Source organism: Cuculus canorus, chromosome 19, assembly GCF_017976375.1.
Source record: "Cuculus canorus isolate bCucCan1 chromosome 19, bCucCan1.pri, whole genome shotgun sequence".
Lineage (NCBI taxonomy): Eukaryota > Metazoa > Chordata > Aves > Cuculiformes > Cuculidae > Cuculus > Cuculus canorus.
Window position 1 is genome coordinate 5,410,063 of NC_071419.1, and position 23,248 is coordinate 5,433,310.

At 58.6% G+C, this 23,248-nt stretch overlaps 1 protein-coding gene across 2 annotated transcripts; it reads right to left on the bottom strand.

Moving 5' to 3' along the window:
- Positions 1 to 421: 421 nt before the first annotated feature.
- LAMC3 (laminin subunit gamma 3) lies at positions 422 to 21,332 on the bottom strand. Of its 2 annotated transcripts, XM_054084503.1 has the most exons (28): positions 20,889 to 21,331; positions 16,708 to 17,012; positions 16,385 to 16,515; positions 15,385 to 15,551; positions 14,451 to 14,639; positions 14,182 to 14,299; positions 14,003 to 14,101; positions 13,514 to 13,650; positions 11,859 to 11,975; positions 11,361 to 11,559; positions 11,047 to 11,159; positions 10,576 to 10,794; positions 8,547 to 8,735; positions 8,219 to 8,464; positions 7,735 to 7,888; positions 7,476 to 7,618; positions 7,216 to 7,394; positions 6,986 to 7,124; positions 6,335 to 6,540; positions 5,987 to 6,060; positions 5,717 to 5,851; positions 4,901 to 5,045; positions 4,633 to 4,791; positions 4,243 to 4,345; positions 3,931 to 4,130; positions 3,520 to 3,666; positions 3,226 to 3,325; positions 422 to 2,371 (listed from the first exon to the last, which is right to left on the bottom strand). In XM_054084503.1, the coding sequence occupies exons 1-28, from the start codon at positions 21,253 to 21,255 to the stop codon at positions 2,127 to 2,129; spliced, it is 4,725 nt and encodes a 1,574-aa protein (XP_053940478.1). In that variant the 5' UTR covers positions 21,256 to 21,331; the 3' UTR covers positions 422 to 2,126. The 2 variants fall into 2 exon arrangements, with proteins under 2 accessions (XP_053940478.1, XP_053940479.1); XM_054084504.1 differs by lacking the exon at positions 3,226 to 3,325 and having other exon boundaries at positions 2,192 to 2,371; positions 5,987 to 6,063; positions 20,889 to 21,332.
- Positions 21,333 to 23,248: the final 1,916 nt, after the last annotated feature.

The following is a 23,248-nucleotide window of genomic DNA, read 5'->3' on the forward strand; positions in this document are numbered from 1 at the left end:
GCCAGGTGCTGTTTGGAAGCAGCCACTTCCAAGTCTGTACCGGATAAGCCCTGGAGCATCAGGAAAAGGCACTTAGCTCAGAACAGATACGATGAAGATGCTATGTGTCCTAGCCAGGATGTAATGGGGGCAGTTGCACTCAGCCCCCTTTGCCCCCTGCAATCTCAGCTAGACACTGTAGCACAGGGCCTGAAAGACACCTTTTTTAAAAGACCTGCACTAAAGTGGTTTTTAGTAGGAAATGTCAGACTGCTGCCCCGCGCCGCCCCAGAGCCAGCTGCGCTTCAACCCCGGGAGCAGCTGCCTCTGCTCCTTGAAAAAGCGACAAGCGCAGGTCCCGCGTGTCCCCTCCTGCTGCCATGCACTCAGCCAGATGGGCAGCTACGTACTCTATTAAGGAATTTTAATGGATACAGCTCGAGGCAGGTGTCACCAGCTAAAAAAAAAAAAAAACAACGGAGTTGGAGGGAGAGCAGGAGGGAGGATGAACCAATGCTTCAGCAGCAGGCGCAAGGCAGAGGCTTGACATTTCTTTAACAGCAGCAAATTTGTGTGTTGGTTGGAGACACGTAATTGACTTCCCAGGGAGGCAGTAAGTGGCTGCGGTTCCCCACCTTTCGGCTGAGCCGCACCACACTGTGCTCTCGCTGCTGCACGGTTTTGCTTTTGCAGAGGTGGCCTTGGGCAGCGAGAGGGGAGCCCCTGCCACGACGCTCCTGCAGCACCGCAGCTGCAGCTCCCTGCTCCTTGGGCAGCTTTTGTGCAGAATTAGGAGGGAAAGAGGTTTGGTCATGGTAGGAAAATCCTGTGTCACTTCCAGACCACTGGAGACAATGCAGGGGGGATCCAATGTCTATGGCAGCAGTTTTACATACAGCATTACAAGGCTTTAGTAAACCAGATTTCCAGCATTATGAGCAGAAGAACACAGGTAAAACTGGTTAGAAAGTGACCTGGGCTCCAGCCTGGGGACTCGTTTCTGGTCTTACTGGAGTGATTGCACCACTGCCTGGAGTCATAGCACAGGGTGGGCTGACCAAGACCTGGCTGTGCTGCCTGTATGGCCCCACAAGCATCCCTCATGGGAGCCTGGGGAGAAGGCACATGCCTTTCCTTTAAAGGCGATACAGCCGCTGACCTCCTTGGCCCAGTGGGAGTGACACTGGCAGGAGCTGGCCCCGTCCAGCTGCTCCCCGTCCAGCCCACGCTGCTGCGCAGCCTGGTGCCAGCGGCCAGCTTGAGGCCTCCTCAGTGCAGAAGGGATGTATGTGCTGATGCGGGGTGGTGGGGTGATGCAACTGCAAGTGTCAGCTCTTCCACCTCCCTGCCCGGTGCATTGTTGTGCCATCCAGCCCCTGGGATCACCGGCAATTGGGCTGGTGTATAGCCAGACCTGGTGGCATCCAGTGAGCCAAGTGGAGCTGGGACAGGACACAAAGAGTAGAGCTGCAGTCAGTAGCAACCTTGCACTACCCTGGAGCAGGGAAAGAGCAGGAGCAGAGCTGCTTTTACCCTCCATCAGGCAGAGGATGCCTCACCTGCCTGCCAGAAGCTTTGCTTCTGCTCGGCCCCAATTTAGTCCTCCCTGCTGTGAGCTCCCTTTCCCTGGTGTGTCCTCCAACGTGCAGCTCTTTACCTGGCTTCACCACAATTCACCTCTGTGTGACCACAGCACGTGAGCATCACTCTGCGGGGTGCTGTGCAGCAGGACCAGCTTCCAAAATGTACGCAACAGCCTCTCTCAGCTCCTGGGGCTGCGGGGTGTTACAGCTTTGGTACTTGATAAGCTGTCCCTCCTCAGTGATGATGGTTCCTCATTCATTCCATGGTGACAAACCAACTCTGTGATGGCTCCATCTCCTGCACAGAAATGTTGGTGGTCCCTGGTAGCTGGTTGTCCTTCAGGCCTGAGGACAGAGCTGGTGGCTGAAGTCAAGCTGCAGAGCACATGGGATACCGAGCCTGAACTGGTGCAGATAAAGACCTGGAGTGCGATATTGCATGGTGGCAGTGTGAGGAGCAGCGAGAGGGATCAATGCTGGTTAATGCAGGGTGTCCTTTGCTCTGCTGTTCCCTTCGCAGGGGGACCCGGAGGTGCTGGCGCAGCGGCCAGGGACTTGTCACTGTCACTTGGAGCAGCCCTCAGGAAGGCTTCGCAAAATGTCCTCCAGGTTCTGCTTGTCAGCCTGGATCTCAGCCAAGTCACTCTCGAATGCCTGGATCTTCTCCTGCTGTCGTGCCGCCTCCTGCTGCAGCAGGCTGAGCTGCCCGGCCAGGGCGCCCGGTGCACCCAGGCGCAGCCACAGCCGCTCCAGCTGCAGCCGCCCAGCGCTCAGCACCGTATCCACCTGTGCAGCCTGATCCAGGTTGCCTGGGCAAGGGGAGAGAACATGGATGAGTGGGAGAAATCAGGCAGTAGAGCGTCTGGATGTGCTCCAGGGACTCAGACCCTCAGCTCCAGGCAAACTGGAGGGAGTGGGTGCAGTGGGGCATGGAGGCACTGCAGCTTCCCAGCAATCACAGATAAGGAAATAGGACTGTGGCTCCAGGGAGGGCCTGGGCACGTCTCTGTCTTACAGATGGGTGATATCAGAAAAAAATTCTTCACAGTAAGAGTCATTGGGTACTGGAACAGGCTGCCCAGGGAGGTGGTCGAGTCGCCTTCCCTGGAGGTGTTTAAGGAACGGGTGGATGAAGTACTTAGGGACATGGTTTAGGGAGTGTTAGGAACGGTTGGACTCGATGATCCAATGGGTCCTTTCCAACCTTGTGTGATTCTGTGATTCTGTGATTTCCACCCCTTTACAAACCTCTTGGACGTAGGAGTCCTAGAGTGCTCAGAAATGTACTCAGATGATCAAAGCAGGAGGAGCTGGAGCAAAACCAACAAGCAATAAGGAGTAAAACCAGCCCAGAACCTCCCTCGGCTCCAAAGCAACTGAGCCCTTGACCCAGTCCAGCTCCTCCTGGAGATGCCAAGGAAGACCAGTGTCCTCACGGCAGGCTTGAGCACACACATTCAGCAAGACCCAATTCATTCTGCATGGGGGCTTTCCTCAAGACATGACCCCTCAAGAAGCTTTGCTAAGATCCAGAGTGATCTGAAAGGCACCCAGCTCAGCCTGGAGGGCCAGCAAGCAGGAGACCCACCTCCAGTAAGCAGGAAAGCCCCAGGCTCTGACAGCCTGGCCCTTCCCACGGAGCCTCCAATCCCCCTGGTCTCACCTAGGCTGCTCAGCAGGTTGTTCAGGGTCTCGATGTCCGAGATGAGCAAACCTTGGGCTTCCTGGAGACTTTTCGCCATCTCGCTCACCTCTGTCCCCACCTTCCAACACATACAGACACCCAGATCAGGGATACTGTTGACCCTTGGCTGGATAGGAGAGGGTCCCAGGAATATCCTCAAGGCATTCCCATACAGTGGAGTCCAAAAGTCAGTTGCTGTCTGTGTTTTGGGCTGTGGACAAAGCCCCTTCCAGGCTCTGGAGGACACAACCTGCCCAAAGGGACCCAGCTCACCTGGTGGGCTTCCTCTAGGTCTTTCCTGAGCTTCTCAGCCACACGCTCCTGCTGGGCGAGCTCCCGCTGGGTCTGGTTGGCATGCGTGGCGAGCTGGCTGGCTTGCTTGTGGGCCTGCTTGCTCTTCTGCAGCACCGCCTGTGCCCTCTGCAAAGGAATGGAGGTGGGCACAGTCACCTGCGGACACGCAGGGGGACTGCAACTGGCTCCCAGGCTGAGGCTTCGGTTGGGTGCACCCCTCCAGCCTGCTCACAGACAAGGGTGGGCTGTGCTGGAGGGGCAGCAGAAGCTGCGTTTTGGAGCTCTGTCCCCTGCCCACAAGAGGCTCGCTCCGCCCGTGAGGGCTGCCCACCCAGCCATGCCCCACAGCCCAGTGTGGGCTCACCACACCCCACATCCCTCTGCTCGGACCTTGGCACTCTCTCCGGAGACTTGCTCGGCCTCCCTGGCCATCTTCTGGGCTGTGGTGGAGGGGGACAAAGAGTTTCCCAGCATCTTCTCTGCCTGTTTAATCTTCCTCTGGGCTTCCACTATCACCCTGTCCCGTACAAGTGTCATCCTCCTCCTCAGGGCAGCCTGGCCCTTCCGATGACCCAGCACCTTCTTCATGCCTGTGGGGACAATCCAGCCGTCACTTAACTGTCCCTTTCTCCCTTTGGCACCCAGAGCCAATGTGGTGAGAGCCAAGCTATGGCCAGAGATGCTCTGGTCAGTGCCTTTTACCTTCCAAGCTGGCCAGAAGGGACTCTGCGTCGGAGAGCACGGCTTCTCCACGCGAGATGGCTGAGGTGGCCGTGCTGTGGGCTGAGCCAGCCTGGTCCCGTAGCTGGGAGAGAAGAGCATGAGTGAGGCTGGGGAACGCGGGAGCCAGCCTACTCCCGCTTAGCAGGTGAGATCTGTGGCAAATCTGGGAGCCTGAAGGGAGTTTTTGTATCCCAAAACACCTCCTCCCAAACCCCTGTCTGCAAGCAGGGTGTCTCTGGTCACAGGGTCAGTGGCGATGGATCAGGTGTCCCAGGTGAGAGACAACAACGTGCCCACAGCTCCAGCTGGAACTGAGGGTCCCCATCGCTTCTTCTGCAGAGACACCTCACACAAGTGAACCCCAATTACCTGCTTGAAGCCGTGAGTCTTCTGCAGCTCCTGGCGCAATCCAGCTGCCAGAGCGTGGGATGCCTCGATGGCTTGTTGAGCCGATGGTTCCTGCGCCTCCACTGCCTGCTCCAGCGCCGCCAGGTCCTGTGCCAGGGCTCCAACCCGCACCGGCAGCGCCTGCCAAAGGCTCCATGAGAGCATCTCGCAGCTTGGGAGGCAGTGCTGCCCAAGAAGTAAAGGAGAGGAGGGGAGGGCAAGCAGGAGCCTTGGCTTGGACACTGCTCACCTGCCCCAGCACAGCCACCTGCAGAAGTTTCTCAGCCATGTCGGTGTTTGCCCGCTGCACTGCTGTGAAAACCCTCGTGGCCTCCGCGGCCACCTCTGCCACACCAGAGCGCAGCTCCTCCTGCGCCTGCTGGATTTCCTCATACCTAAGTGGACAGAATGCTGTGGTCACCCAAGGCCTTCTGGTCCTTCGAAGTATGGAGATGATGGCTTGGGACGTGGATGTGCATTGGAGAACAAGTCTTTATGAGGAGTGGCTGAGGGAACTGGGGCTGTTTAGCCTGGAGAAAAGGAGGCTGAGGGGAGACCTTATCACTGTCTACAGCTGTCTGAAAGGAGGTTGTGGTGAAGTGGGTGTTGCTGATAGGAGATAGGATGAGAGGGAACGGCCTCAAGACGTGCAGGAGAGGTTCATACTGGACATCAGGAAAAATTTCATCACCAAAAGGGTTCTCAGGCACTGGCAGAGGCTGCCTGGGGGGGTGGTGGAGTCTCCATCCCTGGAGGAAAAGATGGGCGGATGAAGTGTTTGGGGATAATGATTTAGTAGTGGACAGGTATGGTTGGGCTTGATGATCTCAAAGGTATTTTCAAACCTAGTGATTCTACGATTCAATGGAGGAGGAAACACTGGTGCAAAGGGCCTGAAACACCCCCAACACAGAGCACCGTCTCTCTGCTTTGCAACGCTGTGGTGCAATGAGTTTGATGGGACTCAATCATGTCCCGTTGGGCAGGTGCCAAACCACCACCATGATGCAGTGCAAGTGGCTGTGGTGCCCTCCTGCCCACTCTTGCATTGCTGCCAGCCCCTCACCCGGCCTCCAGCTCGTTCTGTGCCTCCCACGTCGCATTCCCCTCCAGCAGACTCCGCAGGAGCTCAGCGCTGGCATTGGAAGCATGCAGCGCTCTCCCAACCACCGCCTCCACCTGTGCCGCAACGTCCCTGTGGCTGCAGGGACAAAAGCACCCAGAGAGATGCTACTAGGATTGGCCTCCTGGGACAGGAGCAGCCGCGCTGCAGGGGCAGCTGGGCAGGCAATATCCCCTCTGCCTGCAAGTGCCAGGATCAGATTTGAAAGCGCACCTCTCAGCCAGCGCCCGTGACTTCAGCGCCCAACGGCTCCAGTTCGTGGGCTGCTGAGGGATTTCCTGGGGAATCTCCTTGAAACAGTGACAATTGCAGTGAGACCCCAGCAAGGAGCAGGAACCCCTGGACCCCACCAGCCCAGCACCACTGAGAACCTCCCGAAGGGCTGGAGGAGGTTTGCAAACAGGAACGAGCAAGGGAAACGGCTCCTCTTGACTCAGCTGCAGGGAGGGCTGTACTCACACAGCTTTCCTACTCACCCACAGTGCTGGTCACATCCCACCCCACCAGTCTTGCACATCCCACCAGCCCTGCCGGGAGTCCAGAGCCAGTGGGAGCCCGCACCATGGTAGCCAGGGTGTCCGCTGCATGCAGGATCTCCCTCTGTGCTGACTGCAGGGCTGCCCTAATCTCTGACAGTAGGACACAGGTCTTGGGGGGTCCATGGCCAGAGCAGCCGGTGGCCTGGCTGGCATTGCCAAGACGTCCCCACGCAATGCCCAGCGCCCCTGCCAGCAGATCCACCTGCGCTGAGAGGGCTTCCCGGGCACCTGTTGGGGGGCACAAGCAGCTGTTCATTGTCCACAGAGGTACTCGGGGCTCCCGACTTGCCTGTGGGGCTGCCCTATGCTTGAGTCCCCCCATTCTGCCCACTAATGAAAGGGGAAGCCAGGCTGTCCCGGGTGCTCAGGAGGGCCCCAGGGATGCAGCACCCAAAGGGCACCCATGTGCTGATGCTCAGCCCCCAGTGATGCCCATCACCAGCTGCTCCAAAACCTCATGGGTGCAAGCATCCCTGTGGTCCTCTGTCCTACCCAAAGGCTCACATGGCTGTCCGTCTTTCTTGGTCACCCATCACCCATGTAGAGCCCAGCACTGACCTGGGACCTCCATGCACCCACCCAGCGTGTCACAGCTCCCTGTGGGAGCAGGGTGTCCCCAGTGGGGGTGACACAGGCCTCCCCCCATGGCGAAGGGATGGGGTGACCCCCATACCTTGCAGAAGGTGAGGGCTGAGCAGCCCATCTCCCCGGGGCACATCTCCCAGCATGGGCGACTGCCCTGGGTGGGCGTCACAGCCTGGTTTTTGCAGCCATTCCTCCATCTCCTGCAGCCTGGCCTTCAGCTGGTCAGCCTGCATGCAAGGTGTGGGGGGACACGGGGGGATGGCGAGGCAGCACGAGCACCATGGCCCTGTGTCCCCCTCGGAAGGGCATGGGATGTACCTGGTCCTTCACCAGCCCATAGCAGACAGGACACTGCTGGCAGCGGGAGCTCGGGGGGTCGAGGAAGAAGTTGGCCTGGCACCGGTCACACTTGTAGCCCACAAAGCCGGGGTGACAGAGGCAGGTGCTGTTCTCGTGGCACTGTGGGGTGACGGAGCCCAGTGGGGAGCAGTTGCAGGCTGCAATGGTAGCCAAAAGGAGTCACACCACAGCTGCCAGCCCCGGTGTTGGGACCAAGGCGCAGCCCCCATCCCTGTTACCTCGGCAGCCCCTGGCAGACAAGCCAAAGAAGCCGTGGTGGCATCGGTCACATTGCTCCCCTGTGACACCCGGCTGGCAGGAGCACTGCCCCGTCAGCACATGGCACTCGCTGTCCCGCGACCCCGTCGGGTGGCACTCGCAGCTGGCACCGAGAGGTGGAGGGTGGTGAGCAAGCAATGGATGCAAAGAACAGAGATCTGAGCTGGGGACACAGAGCCACCACTATACCCTTGCAGCCCCACACCGTGCCCCACATACCTCTTGCACCCCACAGCGGGCTGCAGACCGTAGTAGCCCGGCTGGCAGAGCTCGCAGGCTCTGCCCATCACGTGTGGGAGGCAGCGGCACTGGCCTGTGGTGGGATCGCAGCCCTCCAGCCCCGGGGCTGAGCCGTCAGGGTTGCAATCACAAGCTATGGGAGACAAAAGAGCACTTACATCCCAGCGTGGGGCTGGCAGATGGGGCAGCAGGAATGGGGCACTGAGGCTGAGCCCCCCTCAATGTGTAGGACCACAACCTCTCCATCAAACAGGGCTCTGGGAGGCTGAGCCTCTGCAGATCAGGGTATCTCCAGGGAAGGTCAACAGAGGAGAGAGGCTATTCCTAAGCATTTGGGACCAACCCAGGTCATCCATCAGCCTCTAAAGCTGCTGGGCATCCCCCTCCCATCCTCTGCCACTGGGAGGGTTTTGGCTGCAGCAGGACCCAGGGGAGCAGGGCAGCAGCCCCTGGTTGTACGTACCGGCACATTTCCCAGCAGGGTTGGGAGCCAGTGCATCCCCGTAGAAGCCCGGTCGACACCTCTCGCAGTGCTCGCCTGTTGTGTTGTATAGGCAGCGCAGGCACCGTCCGGACACAGGGTCACAGTTCCCCACAGCGTTGAGATCCACATTCCCGTGACACTGGCAGGGGATGCAGGGACGCACAGGGCCCCTCTGGCCCAGGGGGTCCCCAAAAAAACCATCGTCGCAGAGCTCGCAGCGTTTTCCTAGGGAGGGTGTAAAGGTAGGGAGGTTCTGGCCATGCCGATGCTGCTTGAGCCCCCCTCACCCAGTCACCCCCAGCCTCACCTCGCTGCCCCGGAGGGCAATGGGTGCAGACCACCTCCCCGCTGCCAGGCATCTCGGTGCAGGGCGAGCGGCCAGGGCAGGGGCATGGTTTGCAGTCATCGAAGCGCCCTACGAAGGGGTTGCCGTAAAACCCAGGGCTGCAGCGCTCACAGGAAGGACCTTCTGTATCGTGCAAGCACTGGCAGTGCCCTGCAAGGAGGAAAACGGAGCTGCAGGTCTGCAAAAACCCAGCCTGAAATAACAGTGGAGACCACAGGAGTGATGGAGATCCAAGTGCTGGGGACAGCACAGAGAGCGATGCGTAACTCCAGCCTTGGATCACACTGGTATGGAACATCCCCAATCAGGACTCAACATTTCCTCTCCCTGCCTAAGGGAGAAAGTTTTGGAGAGGATGCTGAGCCCCAGTGCCAGCCCTGCACTCCCCTGCAGCGTGGGGACGAGCAGCGCTGGCGCATGCAGGCGACACCATCCATGTGCTCGGAGTCTGTTGGCGCCTGCGATAATCGACAACACATTTCTCAGCGACAAGGAGCACCGTTTCCAGCCTGTCATGGAAAACACAAGCAGCCAGACGGCACTCAGCGGGGAGCGAGCGTCTCCTTGCGAGCCGAGCCGGTGAGTCACAGCCTTCTAAAATCAGCTGGGAAGAGGAGGAGAAGGAGGAGAAGGAAGGATGCTCAAGGAGCCCCCCACCTCCAGGCAGATGCTTTGTTTGACTGAAGAGAGAGAAGGACCCAGGGGGAGGATTTTCCCCCATGACTTGTGGGCTCAGGTCATACCAGGCGGGCTGTGGAGGAGGGAACAGGTGTTTTTCTATTTTCCTCACATCCAAGTGGAACCGGATGATGGCAAAGAGAGGAAAAGCGGGTGGCAGGAAGAAATGGAAAAAATAAACGAACTGAAGCATGCAGGCTGTTTTGGGCTGGCAGCGCTGGGGCCGGGACATCAAAAGCCTGGCCCAGTCCCTAGGGATTGTGTGGTTGGCGCCAGCCCCAGCTCCATGAGATGCAGGCGAGTTCGCAGAGCTTTCTGCCGGCAGGGCAGGGGCCCTTGCTGAGCTCAACGCCTCTTCCAGCCCTTCCCATCCCAGTCATACAGTATTGCTGCTCCTCTCCGAGGGGAGCCAGCCAGCGAGGAGCCCCAGGGGCTTCATCCAGGTACCAAAGCATCATCTTATCTCCAAGCTCTTCTCAGCATCAATTGGAGTGGCTGCTTTCTACAGGGGTGGATGAAGAGCAAGGCAGCATCTCACAAGCCCCTCACGTCTCTGATCTGCATTTCCCTGGGGCCAACAGCAGCAACGCTGGTCACGTGCAGTCACCTCAAGCTCCAAGGCCATGGCTTGCAACCTGCCCCATTTCCCTCACCAAAGCCTTCCAGACACTTTACCTGGAAGCAGAAGGGGGGAGCCAACACTCTGTGAACTACACAGCTGCGCTGCCCTGAAGACATTGCTTTTGCTTTTTCCTCCCTTCAAGCCACAGTCCTTGCTGCAGTCATGCACCCCTGAGCTGGATCTGGAGGCAGAGCAAGGCTTGGGCTCACAGCACGAGAGCTGCTCCACTGGTGCCTTTCTGTAAGCCTGGCGTTGCTGTATTTTCCTGCTCTTTTACTTGTTTTTCTGCTCAGGCTTGCCCACAGCTTGCAGGCATCAGGGCTGTGCCCAGTTCTGTCCCATATTTTGGGCAGCAAAGCTGCCTGCAAGACCCATCCTAGCAAAACCCTCTGCCTCTCTCCTGCCCTGACCACTGCCCCAGTGAAGACAAGCACCTTTTTCCTCCTTTAGGGTCATAAAGTGCCATGAAAGATGCTCATTGTATTACAAATTACCATCATCATTGCACTTCACTACTTATCTCCATCTCCACAGCTATGAACCCAGGCCCTAGAACCAGCCAAGCAATTCAACTTGCAAGTTTTGGGTATCGCAGCCTCACAAATGGTTTCCAGCATCCCTCACAAACAACCAACGGCACAGATCTGCCCCCCACGCGTGCAGTGATGGGACGAGCAGTGGGGCGTGCACCTGAGAGGGGGTGGCAGTCCCCATGCTGGTTGCAGGCACAGGGCACGCAGCTGACGAAGGGGCCACCAAAGGGGATCTCCCGCTTGAAGCCCGGTGCACAGGACTGGCAGAACTGCCCAGCGTATCCTGGGGGACACGTGCACTCCTCCACCCAGCTTGCTCGTGTCCCTGGCCCGGAGCGAGCTGACGTGAGCTGGACCTCGCTCAAGGACAACCTGCCTGTGAGAGGGGAGAGAGGTGTGAGGATGGTGTGGCACGTTCTCAGGTTCCACTCTCTCCATTCAGCCTGGAAATGTTCAAGCAGGTGTAGGAGACCCCAAAATACCTCCCAAGTGCTCACAGAGAGGAACCAGTCCCTGCCCCAACACCCCTCCTGCAGTGCCTCGCATCCCTGAGAGCCTGACGCTGCTTCAATGTCCTCAGCCCCATCCCAGCTCGGTCCTCATGGGGATGTTGCGTGGAGCCACTCACCTCGCACAGGGCTGTGGCTCACACGAAGGCGGAGCGCGGTCAAGTTGGAGAGCAAGCGCTGGAAGCTGAAGGCTGACAGCAAAGGCTCCACACCCTCCTCTGCCTCGTGCACCCTGGTGGAGAAGCAGCGTGGGAGGAAGGACAGGACCAGCCTGACAGCCACCCAATGCAGGACAGCTTGGCCCGGGTACAGTGATGGGGGCACAGTTAAATCCCAGAGAGGGACAGAACCCCACGGCACAGGGCAGCCCAGGCGAGAGCAGGCACAGTGTCCCAAACCCTGTTGAGGCCCTCCAGAGCGCTGTGATGGGTACCTGAAGGTGACAGCCTGCTTTCCTTGCTGCGGCTGGCTCTCACTGCTGGACAGGGTGATCTCCATCCCTTCACCCTCCAGCACCAGCTGGACCCGGAGAAGAGGAACGTCGATCTCTGTCCATGTACCGTTCACCTTCACTCCCAGCAGCAGGGACAGGAACTGCCCGTAACTGAGACGCTGGTTCTGCAGAAACTTCTCTGTGAGGGGAAAGAGGAGAAAAGTCTGTAGGATATGGATGTACCCCTGCATGGTCCTGTTCTCCCCAGCATCACCAGGAGCCACGGTCACCCTCCTAGAGCAGGACAAGGTCCAACCTGCCCCCAAGGTCCCAGCCCACCACCCTGGTATCCCCCTGCCGTGTGTTATCAAAACGTGCTCAGCTCTGGGATGGAGCACAGCACCTCACGCACCAGCTCAGAGGTGGGGTGTCCCATGAGAACACTGAGTGGTCTCCCCATGGCAGAACAGGACCCCAGAGACCCAACATACACCATACCTGGTGCAAGAAAATCCACTGGCTCCTCTCCATCCCACTCGGTGACAATCTCCCCAGCAGCCCAACGCAGAGGCAGGTCCTTGGTACTTGGAGCTGTGGCAGCCCAACCTTCCAGCCCTGCACGGCAACACACAGCGACGGTGCGTGGATGAAGGAAGCAACAAGTCCCCCCAAGCCCAGCACCATCAACGTACTGCTTTTGAGGGCTCTGTCCCTCATTCTGAGACTCTCTAGTGTCTTGTAAGGGGCCAGCACTTTGTAACACCCTGCTCTGCTCGAGTTCTTTGCTCCCACATGCTGCAGAGTGGCCCTAGCCATCCCCTCCTATCTGTTTATTTTCTTAGATTTGGAGGAAATTACTATCTTTAAACTTTTGCCCCCTGCCTGTGCTGCAGTTCCAACGTCACTGTGGGCTAGAGAGCACAGGAAGCCTAGGGAGAGAAAGGGCTGCAATTGTTTTAAGTTGGTTTCCTTCGGAAATCAGTTAAACTCCCACTCCCCAGGGTTAGTTATTTCTTCCAGCCCTGGCGCCCACAGGATGAACGCTTGGAAATCCCTCGCTGGCTCTCAAATGGGCTGTGCTTGATTATCAAATCATCATAAATTTGGACCCTTTTACCCAGCATCATAAAATTTCAGCTGTAGAGTGAGGAGCGCTTTGGGGAGCGGGGCTGTAGGGGGGGCAGCTGGCTGCTCCCTGCCCTGCTACGCTGAGCCTCTCGCAACCCAGCCCAAAGCTCTGCCAAGTCTGTCCCTAAAGGAGCAGCCCCAAATTGGCTGCGTGACGGGTGGAAAAAAGGCTCAGTTTAAAGCCTGGCTCCGTTTCAAGGCTGTGGAAGACATTAGAGCAGCACAGCAATTGGCAGCGTGGTTTAAATGCAATCAGGATAAACCCGCGCCTGGCGTGTTTGGCTCCATCTGCTCGCTGGCACGTGCACTCAGTGGGTATGGGCGAGGCAGAGAGTGCGACTGACACCCAGGGGTGCCTGAACCCTGCTGGGACGTAGATGGGGGTCCCAGGGAGCAGAGCCCATGGTGTGCCAGCAGCTGGGGCTGCACACGTCGGGCTGTGCGGCAGATGGCAGGGTTTCCCTGAGCATCCCGCACGCCGCCAGCCCTGCCAGCACAGCCCTGGCTGCAGCTGGGCAAAAGCACCCCATCCTGCTCCCCCAGCTCCTGTCTGCCCTGCTCCATTGGAGCAGAGGATGGGGAGAGGGGCGAGTAAAGGAGAAAGTTCCCACCAGACTCCGTCCTTTTAGGTTTTATCTTTCTGAGCTGATTTGTAGTGCTTCCACAGTCCCTGCAGTGGCAGGGTGGCTGTGTCCAGCCCCACACCCTCCCTGAGCCATGCACAGCCTTGGGAACAGGTCAGCATGGAAGGATGCCACAGGGAGAGCCTGTACCCACAGAGCTAGGGACAAAAGCTGGAGTTTAACATCAAATGGGGATAAGCCAGAAAAATTACCCTCAGTCGTCATCACTAGTCAGACCCCAAAGGGAATGCTCAGCCCCAGAGCAGGATGCTGAGCTCCAGAGCAGGACACTCAAGCTCCAAAGGGGGATGTTCTGCCCCAGCATTCTCAAACTGCTGGAGGTTTTTGGCTGGAGTTGGTGCAGCTGTGCCCTCCGTTTACCCAGCGCCAGGGGGTTGGTACCTTGGCTGAAGTCCGAGCGGATGTGGGTCACCTCGTAGCCATCTGCTGCCATGCAGGCGGTGGAGTGGCCGTAGCAGAAGCAGCTGGTGCAGCCAGCAGGGTTCTGAGTCTGCAGGTTAAACCAGCCCGGCTGGCACCTGAGAACAGGGAGGAAAGAGGAGCAGGTGGCACAGGGTGGGCAGAGCCACAGAGTATCACAGCAGCATCCCAGGGGGAACACTGGTGGCAGCTCCAAGTGACCCCAATCCCTGTGGTCCAGAGACATTCAGCCCTATGACTTTGCCAGCTAGCCAGGGTTTCTGCAGGGAGCGACTCTGCAGGATTCTCATCGCAAAGCCCCTGTGATGGGTCACACGTAGGAGCTGGGGAAGCAGCAATGCCTCACAGCAGTGGAGGCGACTGCCCTGCACCAAGCACAGAGCCCCAGCACGGATCTCACCCTGGAAAGGGGCCATGGTCCCATCCGCGTGACAGCACCGTGGCGCTTACCTGTTGCACAAGTGCCCCTCCACCCTCTCCTTGCAGGTGCAATGCCCCGTGTTGGGGTCGCAGGTGCCCACACTGCCTGCGGGATCGCAGGTGCAGGGTCTGGATGGGGTGAAACGAAGGCACAAGGTGAGCCCTGATCCCATCCTGTTGCTCCTGCCCAAGGCCCGGCTCCTCCTCACCTGCAGCCGCCTTCGCTGAGGCTGTGATAGCCATCCTTGCAGCGCTCGCACTTCCAGCCCGTCACGTTGGCTTTGCAGGTGCAGGTCCCTGAGCTGTCACACTGGGGCTGCAGGGAGCCTGCGGGGACCCCGCCAGCCCTGAGGCTCAACCCCAGCTGGGGAGAGTCACTGGGCAAGGAAGAACCAACAAAACCCATCCCTCCCAGCCGAGCTCTGGGTAAGGCAGGGGGTTTTAGCACCAGAGCTTGGCTCGGCACAGCCCCACGCACCTGCGGGGTGGCAGTGGCAGGGCTGGCAGGACGCCTGCTGCTCCCAGCGGTAGTGGTTCTGCCGGCAGCGTTCGCAGTGGGGTCCGTCCGTGTTGTCACGGCAGTTAAGGCAGTGGCCCCCGTGCCCGCTGCGGCGGTACAGCTCCCGGTCATAGAAACACTCCTCGGAGCGGCCGCTGCAGTTGCAAGCTGGGGAGGAGCAGAAAGGATGCTCAGCTGCAACTCAGTGACACCTGGAGGGGCACAGGGCTCATCCAGGGCTTAAAGCAAATTCCTAGGGGGGGCTGGATGAGCCAGAGGGGCTGCTTGGCTCAGCGGTGCAAGCTTTCAGCAGTGCCACTGCTGTTGGGAGAGGAGGCAGATGCAGCACTGCGCCCGGAGCAGATGACTGCATTCATAGGGAGAGGAAACGCCGGGGGATCTTTGGGGTGATGCTGTGAAGGGGGGGCTTGGGATGTAATTCATAGGATCATGGAATGATTTGGGTTGAAAGGGACCTTAAAGCCCATCGAGTCCCACCCCCTACCATGGGCAGGGACACCTCCCACTGGCTCAGCGTCTCCAAGCCCCATCCAACCTGGCCTGGATCACCTCCAGGGATGGGGCAGCCACCACTGCTCTGGGCAACCTGAGCCAGGGCCCTCACAGGAATACATTTCTTCTTAAGATCTCAGCTCTATCTCCCCTCTTTCAGTTTAAAACTGTTCCCCCTCATCCTATCCCTGCATTCCCTGATAAAGAGCTCCTCCCCAGCTTTCCTGTAGGCCCCCCAAAAATCTTCCTCCCATGCCTGGAGCAGTCTTGTAAAACGGAGTGGGCGCTTTCCACCCCTGCGGAAGGGCAGAGGCTGCTGGATGAGCTGATGCAGCACCATGGAAGGCCATCAGGACCGGCTGCACACCCTGACCACGAAGCCAGCCTGGGCGATACTCACGAAGACACTCGTTGGCAGCCTCGGCGGTGCCACGAGCCCAGGGTCGATCCTGGTAGAAGGGCTGGCAGCGCTCGCAGTCCGTGCCAGCCGTGTTGTGCTGGCACACGCAGACCAGCTGCCCAGTCTCATCCGGGGCACACTCGCTGGCGTGGCCGTTGCATTTGCACCTGCAGCAAGACACCAGCATGCCGACAAGCTGCTCCGAGCACTGTGCAGCGGAACGGTGCCCGGGCTGTGCAGCACGCAGCCCTGCTGCCAGGCTGGCTCGCTTGGGGTGGCTGTGGGACGGGGAGCAAGGCAGACAGCAGCGTGGACTGTGTCGGCAACAAGGCTGTCCGCAGTGTCCCGGAGGCGCTCCCAGCCCAGCCAGCTGGGAGGTCACACACTGAGGGTGGCCCATGCGAGATGCTAACCATCTGCAGCTGCTGCAGCCCGAGGTGGGAGTGAGACCACAGCGATGCGAGCTGCTGTCAGCTGGGAGGCAGATCTTACCGGGATGGAGAGACTGCCCAGTCCCTCCAGCGAGGGAGGGGCACGCACAACCCAGCCCATGGAGGGTGCCACTCATGGCTCTGTCCTACATTAGTTCACCCATCCCACCGGCAGCTGCTCCGATTCCTCAGGCCATGGCCATGCTGGCTTGAAGCTCCTCCACCAGCATCCTTCTGCTGGCACCCCAGGGCTTCCCCTTTGCTGTGCCAAGGGACCAAGTGGCGTCACAGGAGGAGAACCACAAGCCCCACTGCCATTAAAGCCATGGGGCTGATGGTGAGTGGAGACGGCTTAAGGGGAAAAGACCTCCTTTGTGCACAGCTCAAAGGGTTCCAGGTTTCATCATCCGCCTCTGCACTGCCAGCTCCAATTTACAGATGGAGGAAGCCCTATCTGAGCAGTTTGCGCCGAAACCACAGTTCAGACAAGACCAAGGTGGGCAGCAGCTGCTTCAGCCCCAGGAAGATCTCTCCCCTCCTGCTCTCACCCCAGCCCAGCTGCCCCTCACCTGCCACCAACAGAGAAGTCAGAGATGGCATAGTAGTACGACTGCAGCACCTTGGGGTCCTTGAAGATGTCATCCCCAAACGTGTTGAGCCGGTTCAAGGAGATGAGTAGGTCAGTTACAGTCACCCACTCCTAGAGGGGAAACAGGAAAGGTGTCTTGGCAAGGGATTTGGGCCACCAGCTCCCAAACTCCAGCCATGATGCATCCTGCACCTTTTCCTATGGAGGTGCAGGGCATCACAGGCACTTTTGACTCTGGTGGCAGCACTAGCACACCCCGTCCTGGAGGACCATGCACCCACCCCTTTCCCACCCTGATGGCACCTGCAACGCGGGGCTCCCATCGAAATTGTAGGCGCTGGGCCGCCCCTCAAGGGTGGAGAAGGCCACGTTGCCCCCGCTCAGCGGGGAGATGTCACTGAATTCATCGGTGCAGAAGGCCACTTGCTCATCCTCCCCTGGCCGCAGGTAGTGCCGCTGCCGTTTCCCGTAGGTTTTCTCGCAGGATGCGCTGTAGAACTGGAAGGGCACCCAGGGCCCATCGGCGTGGCTGCGCTTGTAGATGGCGAAGCTCTCAGGGCGACTGGTGTGAAACTTCAGCCGCACATAGGTGATCTCATAGGCTTTTCCTGGGGACAGATCCACCACATCATCACCCTCTCCTGGCCACCAAATAGGCTGAAATTATCCTCGCGCCCTGTCCTGCATGGCTGCCAGCATCCCCCATCTCCCACCGCAGGCACCATCCTCCTCTTCCTGCTGCAGCTAAAAGAGGAGCATTGTTGTGCAAAGCAGAAATCACCGTCCAGTTGCCATTCACCAGCTCCTCCTTGCTGCTGCCCAGATCCTGCTCAGCTCCAAATCGGCTCTCGCCCCACCTCAGCGTGGATGCACCGGGTGGGTTGCATGGGCGAGGAGATGCTGTAAAGCCAGAGGAGGAGAGTCAGGCCCACAGCGCTGAGCAGCATCCCCCGGGGCAGCTGTACCACAGGGATGGAGAGGTGGAAAGGGTCAAGGTTGGTCTCTTCCCAGGGAATCGTATGCCAGGACCTGGCATCGCTGCTGTCTTTGCCGGCATGAAGACAAAGAGAAGCCACCAAACCCTGGGGCGGCTGGTACAGCTCTGAAAGCGCTTGAAAGAATTAACAAAAAAGGGAAAAGAAAACACCAAAGTGAACATCAGAACCACTTAATAGCCAGAGATGAAGGGCCAGCTCAAGCACTGGATTGCTCCATAACAGCACCGCTCCTGACAGCACAAAACAATTAGCTGCAAGGTTTTGGCTTTATTTGAAAAGATAATGAGTTGGGAATGTTAGAGGGGTTATTCCGGGACTAGGAAAACAAGCTTTTAATTGGGCCCATATGAATACTGTCGCATATGTGCTGCGACTTTGCTGCGGGGGAGCCGAGGCAGCCCGGCTACCGGTGCTGGGAAAAGCAGCTGCCTCCCGTCAGGGATGTGGGAGCACCCGGGTGAGTGCCCAGAGGGGGACAGACCCACTCACAGCCCACCCAGAGGTGTCGAGGGCTCGGAAGGGGCTGCAACCATGTTGTCCAATCTCCACTGTGTTCCCCTGTGCCTTCCCCAGCATTCACCTCCCTCTGGGCTGGTGACAGCGGGGGTGCCCCTGCCCTGCACCCCGTGGGGGGATGCCTGGCAGGCGCCAGTTCCCAGACAGCACAGTCCCGAGGGGGATGTCTACCAAAACAGCGAGGTTGGGGCCATCGCCTCCTTGGATGGTTTCCTCTGGGAGAGGAAGGGAGCTCGGCACTGGGTCAATAAACAACCCCTGCCCCAAGCAGCCCACGCAAGGGGAGGGGGTGGCTGGGCTGGGGGAGCCGGAGTGGTGCCTTCAGCTGGGGTGGAGGAGGATCACTGCCATGGGGAATCATCCCAAGGGAGCCCATGCTTTCTCCAGTCAGGCATTTTAATCAGCAAAATTCTGCTTAGGGAAAAAAAAAAAATCCAGAAAATAACAGAGTAGTTCTCTCCCCTTTCCTGCTTGGGAAGGTGTGATGTGTCCCAAAGGTGTGCTAAGGGAAGGGGACATGCACAGGCAGCTGAGGGTGATGGCACCAGGACCCCTAGATGCTCTCCTAGTTGTGCTGTCCTCCAAATAAAGCATTCACCCACCTCTCACGGAGCCCAAACTGCAGCTCATACTGCACCAGGGGCTCCAGGCAGAGGCGTTTAGAGAAGGAGAGAGAAGCGTGAGGGACAGTCATGTCACCTATGTGTCCCCTGACTTGCAACCCGTGGGAAAATCAGAGACAGGATCACACACGCAGATACCCTCTGATCCAGCGACTCTGATGTGAGCCACTGGCATTCAGAGAGCTACCCGAGAAGCTCCAGTGCCCGCTGCCTTTGCAAGCCATGGATATTTTACATTCCACCCTCACATCTGACAGGGTAAACGAAACAGCCACAGGCACTGGGGATTATCAATCTGCCCCAAGTCTGATGCCCTGCAACGGCAGGGCTGAAACCTCACAGAGAAGAGAGACTGAAAGGAGGATAATCTAATTAACGCCAATCAACAGCGTACAGGTAAACACAGGTCTTGTCATCCTCTTTGGTATCTTATTTAATAAGCTCCCCAGGTAACCACACCGAGGAGCTTACAAGAAGTCTGACTGGGGACTGAGCGAGACGTGCAGGCTGGCAGGGATGCGCTACGGGGGCTGAAAAACCCAATTACTCAGCAGAGCTCATGAACAAGGACTTGCCCTGGTCTGCGTCACCCTGGGGGGCTGCAGGGGCCAGCTGAGCTTCTCCTCCCTAACCCAAGTGAAAGCATTAAGTCGGCAATAAAAAGGTCTGCAGCTGGGACAAGAACAGGACAATGAAAAAGGTCAGGCAGCGATGCGTGGGGTACCAAAGCGGCACAAGGCATAGAAGCCATGCAGGAAGAAGGGTACAGCTGCTGGGGGATGCTCCAGCTCAGGAAAGGACATAGGAACTGGGGCTAAAGATGATCTTGGTGCAACATTATGGCCTTGGATGTGTTAGCTGGAGACAGACATAGCAGGGTGGTCACAGGGGCTTCACAAGACTCCACTGGAAACCCAAGTGCGAGGTCCTGCAGGGTCCAAAGAGAAACTGGGGGAGAGAATGGGAAGTAAGCCCTGAGGCTTGGGGAGCTCAGGCTGGGGCAAGGGGCTACTGCACACATCAGAGTGCTGAGAGCCCACTCATCTCCATGTCCTGAGTAAGGACTGGGGGTCATAGGCTCGCCTTGCTGTCCTGGAGATGGCCACCAGCTTCGCACGCTGGAGCCTGATAGGAGGAAAATCCAAGCTGGGAGTCACCTGCAGCAGAGGCGGAACTGGAGGAACCACTAGTGGCTTACTCGGCCATGTAGGTTGCATTCAGGTTGTCTTACGCTTCAGGTCAAACACAAAGGAATTCAGGGTGGTCTGACAGTCTGTGTTAGATGGGCAAGGGGCCGGCAGACCCCCTCCCATGGGGCTGGCAGGAGCAGGACCAGGGAGTAAGGATAACAGGCTCCTCCAGCATTGCTTCTCATGCCCAGTGGGGAGCCCAACCCCGGCTCGGGATGAGGACCAGATGTTTGCCCGCTCGCAGGGGGCTGGGAAAGCAGTGACCTCTGCCCGGCTGGGCAGCGCCCGCATCCCTGCTGGGGTATGTGCAGACCCTACACTGTCACTCCGACTCCAGCCATGGGGTCCCACCAGCACAGCTCTGTGCCACCGCAGCACTCAGCTGCTCTGACCACAGCTTCTCCGCTACCCCCTTTCGGCATGCAGATGGCAGGAGACGGCAGAGAATGAAGATTTACGGTGCTGCTCAATAGCCAGGGTAGTTTAGATAGCAGGAAAATGTTAAAAAAAACTTTTTAAAATGCCAGGCACGTCCCAGGGGTTTAAATACCCTCCAAGCAGGAGGCTTGCGCGGTATTGAAAACACAGAGGATGGGATCCCAGCTGGGGAAACCTGCCGGGGCTGCAGGGCATGTGCACAGCTCTGTCCCCCTGAGACATATCAGGCATCCTCAGCAATGCACGGGGGCAAAACGGGACACGTTTGGCACCCGCTGTGCAAAGTCCCAGCAGGCAAGGCTCTTGGGGGGGGGGATCTGTGCCTGACCCCGCCTGACTCCTGCTCTACAACTTGCATAATCTGTAAAAAGCAGCCTCAGGAAATGGGAAAGCAGGCATCTCGGGCATGGCTGGCTGGGAGGTGGCACAGACAGGCACAGCCAGCAGCATCCTCACCCCGCAACGGACCAGGGTTTGGCTGAAGGATGGGACAGACCCTCCCCAGTCCTTTTGGTGATCTACCTACAGGGCTTTGCAGAAGGCATCTTCCTCCTTGCCCCCACTAAAAGCCCTGAGAAGGGTCCTGTCTTTAATCCCAAACCAGCACTGAGAGCTGCAGGATGCAGGAGCATCCATCCCCCCCAGCCGTGTACCCCAATATCGATGCACCCGCTGCCTATTTCCCTCTCCGGCGCCGCAGGGGCTTCACCATCACTTACCCAGGTGGAGGGTGATGTTGACGGAGTTGGGGTACTGGATGCCAAAGGCCATGGACTGACTCTGCCACCAAGTGCTCTCCTCCTGGCTGTGGAAATCGGTGAGGAAGGAGGTGTTGTGGTGGTGCCGGGGGTCGGAGGCGTCGCAGCGGTGGCACAGGGTGCTGGCGTGGCGGGCACCCATCTGCAGGCAGTACTCCTCGGGGGGAGAACCACACGTGTTGGTGACCTCGACGGCCCGGCCGAAGGCAGCGTTCTCGAAGACGGGCATGCAGCGACGGGGCTGGCCCTGGGGGTCCCAGCAGGCAGGCGAGACCCCCGCTCCCAACCCCAGTAGGACCAGCAGGCAGAGCCCCAGAGGTTGTGCCATACTGGGGCTCGCCTGGCCGGACTCTGAGCCTCCTCCAGATGGTATGGCAGGAGCGGGCGGGACGGGATGGGATGGGACAGGATGGGATGGGTCCCCCTACCCGGCACCTCCTCTCGCTCCGAGGTCCATCTTGTGGAAGCTGCTGGAAATGTTGAAAGCTTCATTTATGAGCCCAGGTTCTGGGGTTTGGGCTTCCCCCAGGCCACCAATCCAGGCAGGATGGGAGCCCTCCAGCAGGATGGACCCTGGTCTTCTTGCTTCAGGGATGGGGGGGGTTTACACCTTTGGCTGCATGGATGGAGCCAAGCTCCTCCATTTCTCTGCCCCAGGGGTGAGCTCGGGATGATACGTGCCCTGCATGTGGGGTTTTCCTTAAACTGGTGGAAGTCACCACTTTTCTCACAGCCTCAAAATGGAGAGGGGGTGGGTGAAAAGTCTTCAAAGCAGAACCAGCACACTCTCCTCCTCCCACGCTGATTTATGGGGACCCCACTTCTCCCCCACTCACATCAACCTGGCTGGGTCAGGGGACCCCAACACCCCCACACCAGCACCCGTGGGTGGGGGGTGTCTCATCCCTGCCTGCTGCCATAGGGCAGCCCATTCCCCTGGACCATGGTGAGAACACATCCCTGCAGAGACATCTCTAAGGGGTGGCAAAACCAGATTGCTCGTTAGAAGCTTCTCAGGTAATGCCCCAATAGTCTGTGCCAAGGAGGGAATCCCTCTCGGGACTGTGGTACCCTCCAGATTTAACCCATGGGGACAGCAGGGGGACAGAGGCAGGCTGGCACAGTGTGGTGCCCCTGGGCAGACCCTGACCCCCCCTCCTCAACAGGGGGAATGTTTGCAAAAGCGGGGTGCACAGGGGAACGCTGCCTCTGCCCTGACACTGCTCAGCTGAGCTGCCCGCAGGAGCCCTGGAAATTTAACCCTCATTTATAATTTAAGCTCCCTTCCTCCCTTTCCCTTCTCCTCTTATTTATTTTATTCTCCTTCTCTATGCGCGCTGCGGGGAGAAAGCACCAGAGGGAAGCTGTGAATCAGAGTCTTCGGCAGCAGCGCCGTTTCAAAGCTCCATTACCATATATTGACCCGGGCTCCGACAGCCCGAGCCAGCTCCGCTGGCAAGGGTGAATTTCCCAGCATCGAGGAGCTGGGCATCAGCTGCCTGAGAGCAGGCAGCCAGTGGCAAACCCACTGTCAGCCTCCAGGGTGAGAGAAAAGGGGTTTTAGCTCAATAATTGCCTGTCACAACTCCACCACCAGTTTTAAGTGGATTTGCATCCTGAAGGGATGAGGTTTTCCAGGTGTTTTGCTTTCCTCATGCTACAGAGGCTGCAAACTCTACATGGGAGAGGGTCTCTCGTGTCCTGGGTTTGCCACCTCCTCTTCAGGAGGTTATGTGCACCCAGGAGATGATCTCCCTGCCCGGCCCATCCCCTCTTGCAGAGGGCTTCATGTAAGAGAGTGATGAGACGATGCAACCAGGGCTCGGTGGCTGCTCGTGGGATGCACAGTGGATTTGAGCAAAGCTGATGAGTGCCCCGACCTCACCTCCTCCTCTAGCACAGCCCACCCAGCATGGGGAGATGCCCCACAGGGCCAGAGCTTGATGGGAATCGGTGCTGACACCACGCACAGCAGAGGGAATGCAGCTAACATCGGAGCTGCACGTTCCTAGACGAATTCAGCTGCACCACAGGGTGGCCGAGCCCCTCACCAGGCTCTTGCTGGTTGCTGGGCACAAGCCCTTCCCTGCCCAAGGAGATGCCCTACGCTTTCCATGCATGGGATGGGTGCTCCAGGGAGGATCTGGCCCAAATTCATGGTCTGGCACTGACCCGGGACTGGCTGAGGGCTGGCTGGAAAACCTCAGCTCCTCTCCCATGATGAGCAATCCCCTCTGGTCAAGTTTCCTTAGGTCCTCCCTGAGAGCAAACTGGGGATGTGGGAGACACCAACTCCACACATACCCCTGCAAGTCCTGGTG